The 9,973-nt window shown below is 35.5% G+C and overlaps 1 protein-coding gene across 1 annotated transcript; it reads left to right on the forward strand.

The window, feature by feature from the left end:
• Positions 1–379: 379 nt before the first annotated feature.
• LOC118046956 (transcription factor LHW) lies at positions 380–7,505 on the forward strand. The gene is made up of 10 exons (XM_035056069.2): positions 380–1,148; positions 2,117–2,335; positions 2,432–2,513; positions 2,854–2,895; positions 2,979–3,038; positions 3,443–5,308; positions 5,412–5,513; positions 5,906–6,046; positions 6,149–6,274; positions 6,766–7,505. The coding sequence occupies exons 1-10, from the start codon at positions 1,054–1,056 to the stop codon at positions 6,943–6,945; spliced, it is 2,913 nt and encodes a 970-aa protein (XP_034911960.1). The 5' UTR covers positions 380–1,053; the 3' UTR covers positions 6,946–7,505.
• The last annotated feature ends 2,468 nt before the right edge of the window (positions 7,506–9,973 follow it).

Consider the following 9,973-nt stretch of genomic DNA (forward strand, 5'->3'; position numbering starts at 1 on the left):
TTAGAATATTCAAATAGTTCAATATTTACTTTATAAACTCAATTAAAAAAAATGAAATAAAAAATTATATCATTACCTATTAAAAGGTGATAAAAACACTATCTCCTAGGCTCAAATTTATTTTCTCTGTTATTCCTTTAAGTAAACATTAATAATTATTTATGGATCTCTAATATTAATTATTATCATAGATAAAAAAAAATACAGTTGAGATAGACGAGACATGTTTTTTCTCTATATTTTGTTTTATAAAAATACATAAATTATATATATATATATATATATATATTTATTTATAAATGTCCCCTTTATGTTCTTTTTAGGAAGACAATAACCATACTCTATAAAAATTCTCGCTCCTAACCTTCAAGGTCACCTATAAAGTCGTTTAAACACCTATAAAAAAAAAGAGAAAAAGAAAGTCTTTTTTCAAACACAACACAACACAATCAGAAGAGAATATTATCAGAAGGAAGGAAAGAGAGAGAGAGAGAAAGAGAAAGAAAGCAGCTGAGCTCTCAACCCTGAAACCTCACCAAGCCAAGTGAGAAACCAAAACCAAAGAGAGCAAGGACCAAAGATACACACGCAAAACACTATCCCTCCTCCAAGATTTTAGTATTATTCTCCTTTTCTTTTCTTTTTTTTTCCTTCTCAATCTTTCCTTCTTTCTGTGTGTAAAAAATGGAGCAAATCAAGGCTACCTTCAAGCGAGAAGCTTGTGGCATAATCTAGGGACTTTTAGCTGTTTTATGTTCTCTTGTTTGAAAATCTTCGGGGGTTTTCCCGTGTCGGTGGTGGGGATGGGTTGCGAGAGAATGTTAATAGCAGTGAGCTTGGATCCTGAGAGAAAAAGGAGCGGTGGTCTTAGAACTAAGCAGGCTGGGAGAGGATCCTGTCGTGGAAGTTAGACTGTCAAAGAAATGTGCAGTCTTTGGCTCTGACCAGATACAAACCAGCGACTCCACTTTTGTTACTCTTTTCGTGCTATTAAGTTGTTGCTCTTGTTGTTTAAGGAAAGCCTTGATTTGGAGGTCAGTTTGAAGTTGTGAGATGGGTCTTTTGTTGAGAGAAGTTTTGAAGGTACTTTGTGGTGTTAATCAATGGTGTTATGCTGTTTTTTGGAAGATCGGATGCCAGAATCCTAAGTAAGTTTTTTCTTCTTCTTTCTTTGGTATGGTTGGTTGCTAAGAAAATGGAGTTGAACGAAGAAAAAAAAGGGTGAAACTTTGAATTTATTTAAGGCTTTCTGTTTTCCGGGTTTTTACATTTATTCTGAGTTTTTTTGTGCTTGGTTGTTAGGATTTAGGAAAATAGAGGGAACAGTGGAATTGTGGTGTATCTTTTGCTGGGGTTTTCTTTTATTTTTTGTTGTGCTTTTCCTGTATTTTCCGAGTGACCAAACAAAGAGGATCTGATGAGTGATTTTACCTTTGTCTGTTTTGGAGTTACCATAGGATTCTGGGTTTTGTTCTTGAATTATTTTCTCGGTGACCAAACAATAAGAGGGTCCAACATCAGTATTCTTTCTGTTTAGGCTATTTTGGTCTTTGAATGATATGTTAAAGTCTGGTTGTTCTTTTTCTTTTTCTTTTTGGGTCAGAAGTCTGATTGGTCACTGTTGTCTTATGTGGGATGCGAAATCTAATACACCCTTTCTTTTCCTCTGTTTTTGGAACCTTGTGTTTTGGTTTATTCTGTTTTGTCTTTAAGAATCTAAGTAAAAAGTTGATTTGTATTGGTTTGACCAAACCCTTTCTGTATTGGAATGATTTTATGTTCTTCAAATCTACTGATTCCATTTCGTCCTAGCTTGCTCGATTCCATTTCGTCCTGTTATCTTGGTTTTGAATAGAAAGAAACAGTTACGATTTTATCAGCAACTGAAGATTCTGCTGAATGGTTGCGTTTATTTTCTTTTGTTATCTTCTGTTTGGATCCTGAGAAGATGTTAAGAAAAGGGGAAGAAAAATCATAATAGAAAATGGCATCTAATTTTTTTTTCCTTTGGCGTTTTGGTAACAAAACAGAAGGTGGGATTTTTTTTTTGTTCGTAGTTACTTGCTAAATTCTGTTATAGAGTTGAATGATCTGAGCATATTATGTTAATTTGCAGGTTGTTAATCTGGGAGGAATGTCACTACGAGCCAGCATCATGTTCAGTTCCACCAAGTACTTCTGGAACTGAGAACCTAGCACTTCCTTTTGGAGAGTGGGAAGGACACTTTGGTTCTGATGTTCACTCCTCGCAGCTTGGAATTCAAGCGGGGGGTAGACTCTGTTCGCTTATTAACAAAATGATGGTGAATAATCAGGTTAATATTGTAGGCGAAGGGTATGTTTTTCTTCCTTTTCATGTACCTTACATTTTAGTTTCACATTATGACTGCCTGTTGTGCCCAATTGAAATTCTGATTTGTTATTTTTCCAGAATCGTTGGGCGCGTTGCGTTTACAGGAAACCATGAGTGGATTCTTGCAAATAATTACAGTAAAGATGCCCATCCTCCAGAAGTATGCTACATAATTTCTCATCCTGTGCTATGGAATAATGTCTTACACTAATTGAGATTGTGTATCAGTATCCATTAGCCATTCTTAGTTGCACAATTTGCTAGCTGGAGTCCATTGAAAGTTCTATTTTTTGTTTTCTCCTGTATCATCATTAGTACACATACTCTAATGATAATTTGTAACAGAATTTAACAGAGGAAATTGTGGAATTCTATTATTTTGATGGAAAGTTAAACGACAACATCTTAATGCAATAGTAGCGTGTCGTTCCTGTCAAATGCAATGCGGCTGCACTGTTAGTAGTGAACTTGTTATAACTTCAATCATGTCTGTTCTACAGGTTTTAAATGAGGTTCATCACCAGTTTTCAGCTGGGATGCAGGTTTGTAAGCTTCCCATATGTTCTAATTTCTGCAACAATCTTCAATCTGCCTTCCATGAAAGTTTTAGTTTTTTTTTTGGCAGACAATTGCTGTTATTCCTGTTTGTCCTCATGGTGTACTTCAACTTGGTTCTTCCTTGGCTGTAAGTCCTCGTTATTCAGTTGTTTTGATGTGCTAATGAATTGAATTTTCAATTGCAATGAGATATTATGCAAATAACATCACTTCTTGGTTAGATTTATTTTTCTTATAACTTTTGGTCTTTTCCACTCTGCTTGTTTCATAAAGGTGTCCAATTTTGGTTTTGGTTTTATTAAATTCCTTCTGATCACTAATTTTTTCTTCAATATAGCCATCATATATTTGCATAGCTGTTTATTGGAGTTAATGTAGAGTTCTGAGGCAATCTATTTCTAACTTATTCATCACCACTGATTCTACAACTATACCTGTGATTTCAATATTCTATTGCACTGGTCACTTAATCATTATGTCAAAGAATTTTTCCTGTTGCTCTGTGTATTTATATTTTATCTTTACTGTCAGATTCTGGAGAATATTGGGTTCGTGAATAACGTGAAGAGTTTGATCCTGCAACTAGGGTGTGTCCCTGGAGCACTTCTGTCTGACAACCATATGGAAAAAGAACCCACAGAAAGAATTGGAATGCCTATTTCCTGTGGAATGGCTCTTCCTGTGTGTTTTTCTGGAACTTATAAGGTGCCAAGCTCCACTCCTTCCTTGGCCGACAGCTGCAACCAACAAATAATCTCATCTCAGGAGGCTTCTAGAATTGTTGGTCAACCTTCTTGTTCTCAAACTGGACAGGTTCAGGATGATCAACATGCTACTTCTTCGGCCATTCATATCCCCAATGCGACTGGAATTTTAACTAAATCTTGTGATGACTTCTGTGAACCAAAAATTACCTCACTTATGAAGCCAGACAATCCATTCATGGGCCAGCTAGCAAATGGAGTTGTTGGAGCTGAAGTGATCCCCTCAAATCCTGGTGCGTGGCTGAACCACCAGACTGCATCAAGCAATTTAAGACTTGGATTCAATCATCGACCAATTATTAGTCAGTCAAATACCAATAGTAGCATACTAAAATCACTGGAACAGAAGATTTTCTCTGATGTTGGTGCGCAAAATCATGTTAGCCACTATAAAAATGAATCAGATGGCCTTACTATGGCCCATCCAAGGACAAATGAAGGCCATTTTCTTACTTCTACTGGAGGCTCTCATATATCTGGACAGTTACCTAGTGAAGTGGGCACTAAGAGAAGAGCAAACTCCATCCTTTGTTCCTTATTAAAACCACAGAAATTGGCAGGTATCAATCACTCATCCATGCTTCTGGCAGGGGTTGGGACTCAAAATGTTGGTTCTTCAAGGGCAGAGGATGATCATTTATCTGGTCTGTTGGATCAATCAAGTGCGAGTGGCATTCTTTCAGGGGATTCCAATCTTGAATATCCCCACACAGATGTGAAGCCTACCAAAACGGAAGCAACTACAATGGAAAAAAAGATTGAAGGTGATTTATTTCAAGCACTTAATGTCCCGCTGACTCAATCAGGTGATATTGTATATTTGGGTGAGAATGTTCTTGGTTCCGTTAATGATTGCCTGATGAGCGCTTCTGGAAGTCAGAATACTGTTACTTTAAATGCTAAGCGCAAGGAACCATGTGCTCAACCTCCCTCTGGGGATGACTTGTATGATATTTTGGGTGTGGAATTTAAAAACAAATTACTCAACGGCAAGTGGAATAATTTAGTTGGGGACAAACCATGTGTGAAGACACAAGATATAGTTAAAGATACTTCAACATTTATGAGCATCCGGGAGGCAAATTCTGATCTTTTTTCACTAACTGGAGGAGTCTCAGACAGTAACATGTTCTCTGACCTGGGTACTGACCATCTTTTAGATGCTGTGGTATCTAAGGTGCACTCTTCTGCCAAACAGAGCTCAGATGATAATGTTTCTTGCAGAACAACATTGACAAAGATTAGTATGCCGTCCTTTCCCGGTGGCTCTCCCACCTATGGCAGGATTGGCATGTCTGATCAGGTGCAAAGGGAGTTAATTAGCCTGCCTAAAAGAGCAGGGACCATAGCATCTAGCTCTTTTAGATCTGGCTGCAGCAAGGATGATGTAGGAACTTGTTCTCAAACTACTTCCATTTATGGGTCCCAACTGAGTTCCTGGGTTGAGCAAGGGCATAATGCACGGCATGATTGTAGTATTTCAACTGCATTTTCCAAGAAAAACGATGAAACAAGCAAGCCAAATCGCAAAAGGCTTAAAGCTGGAGAGAACCCTAGACCTAGGCCGAAAGATCGTCAGATGATCCAAGATCGTGTTAAGGAGTTGCGTGAGATTGTACCAAATGGAGCAAAAGTAATGCATTTCTTTAATCCTTCTGCTGCATGTCTTTTTCCTGTGATAGCTAACGATGACAGTCAGATTTGATACTATTCTTTCTGTTACTGTGGTCTGACAGTGTAGCATAGATGCTCTGCTTGAACGCACAATCAAGCATATGCTTTTCTTGCAAAGCGTGACAAAGCATGCAGATAAGCTGAAACAAACTGGGGACTCCAAGGTATCAATTGCATACACTATATATATGTATAATCTTATCCATGATAATTTGTAATGGTGTTGCTTTGTTTCCTGCCCATTCTAAACTTAATGGAGGGAACATAATACTCTTGTTTTGTCAAAACAATGTCTAGTACTGCTGCATATGGGTATTGGGGGCAGGAATGGGGAATGCCTACAAAATTTCGTTGGCATAAACTTGATATGGGGATATCTGTCCTATCAAGTACAGTTATCAAGGACATCAGTCAGGATTTATGCACAGATAATGTATATTGGAAATGATTAAATTAATCTTATATCTAGCTTAGTTTTTGACATTTTGTGCTTCGAACAATTACTAACGAGAGAAATGTTTCTGATTGTGTATTTCGTTCTTTTGTAAATTTGCAGCTTCTTAACAAGGAAAGTGGACTACTTTTGAAGGAAAATTTTGAGGGAGGGGCAACATGGGCATTTGAAGTTGGTTCACAATCTATGGTTTGTCCTATCATAGTTGAAGATCTGAATCCACCTCGTCAGATGCTCGTGGAGGTAACAGCACCTTTTTTTTTCTTCACTCAGATATTGGAGTTGTTGGTTTTAACAAGTTTCTTTTATCCTATATGTTGAATCTTGTATTTCCTCTTATGACAGATGCTTTGTGAAGAGCGAGGTTTCTTTCTAGAGATAGCTGACTTAATTAGGGGATTGGGTTTGACAATCCTGAAGGGGGTGATGGAAACTCGAAATGACAAGATCTGGGCACGTTTTGCTGTAGAGGTAGGATTCTAAACTGAAATACTGCATGCATAATCAACTGTTGGTCCCAAGTAACCTTTCATGGAAGGAATGTGGGGTGCCCTCACCTTTTTGGACTATCTTTCCAGTGGCATTACTGGCTTCTATGTCCTCAATGAATAGAAGAAAAGGTGAAATAATGCTAGTTCCTTTTCATTATTCCTCTTCAAGGCAGGAAGAGCATAGTTTTTAAATAATAATATGCCAAATGAGTCTCCTTACGAATCTGATCTTGAACTACAAGATTATGGGAAAAGAAATGCATAACCTTGGTAAAAATGTGTCCGATTGGCACTTGTGCTGTGCAAACTACCATGCTTTAGTGTAATTTTCAGAATTTATTCTTTAAATTGCTGGTGATCTTAATGATGGTTGCCTCATTATCGTGTGCTGAAAGCATACTAAATGCGTCATGAATGCACGTCTCTTACAATCTTTGCATTTGGTCATCTAAATTCGAGTGTCATATGCAGGCAAACAGGGATGTAACAAGGATGGAAATATTTATGTCTCTTGTTCAACTTTTGGAGCAAACTGTCAAGGGCAGTGCACCACCAGTGGGTGCTTTGGAGAATGGCAATAAGACGGTTCATCACACGTTCCCCCAAGCTACCTCTATACCTGCAACCGGTATGCCTAGTAGTTTGCAGTGAACTGCCTGCTAAACAGTATTTCTGGTGTGGATATGTTAAGAGCAATTGCAGTTTTGCTTGCCATGACTAACATGTGTTCCAGCCTAAGCTCTCTGGCAGTTCTAACTGTCTCTAACATTTTTGTCCCCAAAAAACTAGATTATGCCTAACTTCATCTCACAGAAGGGGGAATTTGTTTAGATAGCTAAAAGCTTCTCACGAACTTTCAACTTTGTGTTCCTTTTGGCGATGAACATCCGAATTTTTGGATCATCCACGGTTGGGGAAAACAATTTAGCTTCAGAGTACGTATGTTGGTGGTGGGTGTTTTAGGTGACTAGACATCAATGCTGCAGAATCTTAGTTTAGTCTCTCATTATAGGCTGGAGAAGGGTTGCATATCAGTGGGGTATTAACTTAATGTATAGGGGATTTTAGATATGAAATGAAGGGATCTGTCTTTCCTTTCGAAAAGATCCTTTTTTCCTTGTGTTGCAAGTTTCTGTTGTGATTTGTTTTCCTCCTGGACCCTTTTTATTCTGCGTGGTTTGCAAATCAGTGATTTTATACTTTGGATGGTATCTTTGAAATGCTTGCTGTTAGTCGAATTTATAATTACTTGAATGTTATATGGGTTTTCCGGCTCCTCTCTGATCGATTGCATGTTGGAAGCATTGCGATACCAGTAGCATCCTATATACACCATTGTTCATTTGCGCATTTGTTTTAAAGGTTTTTGGCTGTGACTATATTTTTTTTTCATTTTCAGTCTTTTTAGTTTGGAAATTTTATGATCCGGTCCAAAATTTGATTTTCGTTGTCTTTCTGCCCTGAGTTTGAAAGAGAAAAAAAACTTGCTGCAAAACTTTGAATGAGAAAAAGTTTCGGCTGCCTATATTTCAACAACTAAACTAAAATAATTGATGGTTTGATTGGTTAATTACATGAAACAAAATCAGTCAAGTATATCGATGATTCAATATTAAAGTAAGGGTTGAAATGTTGTCGTCTTCAATTTTTTAGGTCTATTTAAGTCTTTCTAAGTTTTGAATCATTGAGTTTCATTTGAATTTGTTTAGATGACCATTGTCATGTAGCCCCTCCATTAACCCTAGGAAAATATAATTTAATTAGTAAGATTTTAGATTTATTTTTAAAAAATTATTAGTTCAAGTTTTATAAATTTTATGGTGTAGAGATATTGTGTTATTATTTTTGAATATTGATAGTGATTTTTTATTAAATAAAATATATAAAATAAAAAGTAATATGTTTTTGTGAAAAAAAAAATCTCTACAAGAAAGGAGGGATTGTGCTATTGTATTATTTTGTTTCAATAAAATATAATTTATTATACATAATATTAGATATTTTAATCTATATATATTTTCTAGTTTGCCAATTAAGTTTTTAATTATCATTAGTAATTGTTTTTTATATTTATTGGTATATACAATTATCAATTTATTTTATTAAATACTCCCATTAAATTTTTATTTCACATTAAACTATTTTTTAATGTAAAAAAAAACCATTATCAACATTTATAAATACCCTTTTTTTATATTAAAAACTAAGTTCTAATGCAACCCGCTATGAGGTTTATGTTTGTGGAATAAATATTGTTTTAAAAAACCTTGATTTTTTTTTAAAATTAATTTTTTAATGTTTTTAAAATTTTTTTATATATTAATATAAAAAATAATTATTTTAATATATTTTTAAATAAAAAAATATTTTTAAAAATAACCAAACAAATTACAACAATACTTCAGTCGAATAGGAAAAGCAAAGTGTAAATCTGCCATTGGGTTCTCTCTCTCATTCGTTGATTACTTTTGGTGGATGCAATACATCTTACGTGCCTGTTGACCATTTGGAATGATAAGGACGAAGGTGAAAGGGAGAGTGACAGTGTGTGAAAGGATTATTACACTTGGAGTTTTGTTCTCCCCCTCTCTGTTCATTCTTTCATCATTTTTCTTTTTTGTTTTGCAAATTAATTTAGGTAATTCTTGTAAATTAATCCGGGTTGATGCGTAACCTCACTCACACTCCTTTCATTTGTTTCTTCGACTTCCAATATTCTTTGTTCCGCAAAACCAAACACCAACACAAACAACGAAACAAATCTAAATTCCACAGATCCTGAGATTAACGATTATGTAAGCCTCCAGTGACTCTGAAATTTGTGAGACTCGAACTAGTGATATTTAGAAAATAAATTCAAGGCCTGACTAGTTAAGCTACACCGCTCGGGGTAAACTTTCAATGTTTTTGACAAGACCAGCCGGTGAAAATGAACTAATAAAATACTATTTTTATTACAGAATTGTATGGATCTTATGGCAATGAAAGGGTGTGGATATGCAGCTACATAGAACCAGGGGCGTAGGATCAATGAAAACATAGATTAGGAGATTAACGTTAGTAATCAGTAGTTATCAAAGCAGGCATAGGGACCGCTCTAATGGCCACCATCTCCCTTGAGTCGGGGAAATCAATGCGTAGCATGAATGAGAAGGTGTCACTTTATGCCTCTGCCCTGAAAAATAAAGTTGTTTGTCTCACGAGAAGTCATGAAAAATATGATTCACCTGAATGAGGTGATTGGCTTTTAAATAATTTGAAAAGATGTGTAATATTGCTTGTTTTATTTCATAGAAATTATATTTAAAAATAATTGAGGGTTAAAAGAAAAATCGATTTTCTTCGTCAAATTAATTACATTCAAGATGTCATTCTCTCTAATGATTTGCTATGGATCAATATATGCTTTCTCTAAATAATTATTTGAGAGTGAAAATCATGGAATTCTAAGATATTAAATATGAACGTCAAGACAAGCCACATGTATTATTGATTTTGAATGTTAAAACAAGTGGCAATGTGTTATCAATGTTAAAAATAAGTGGCCATGTGTTATTGATTTTGCATGATTAATAAATCTAGCGACCATGTGTTATTGATTTTGCATTATTAAAATGTAACTCATTAAATTTAGTAGGTTAAAAAATACTCGGATGACTGGTAAAAATATAATTTAATT

Source organism: Populus alba, chromosome 1, assembly GCF_005239225.2.
Source record: "Populus alba chromosome 1, ASM523922v2, whole genome shotgun sequence".
In the NCBI taxonomy this organism is placed as follows: Eukaryota; Viridiplantae; Streptophyta; class Magnoliopsida; order Malpighiales; family Salicaceae; genus Populus; species Populus alba.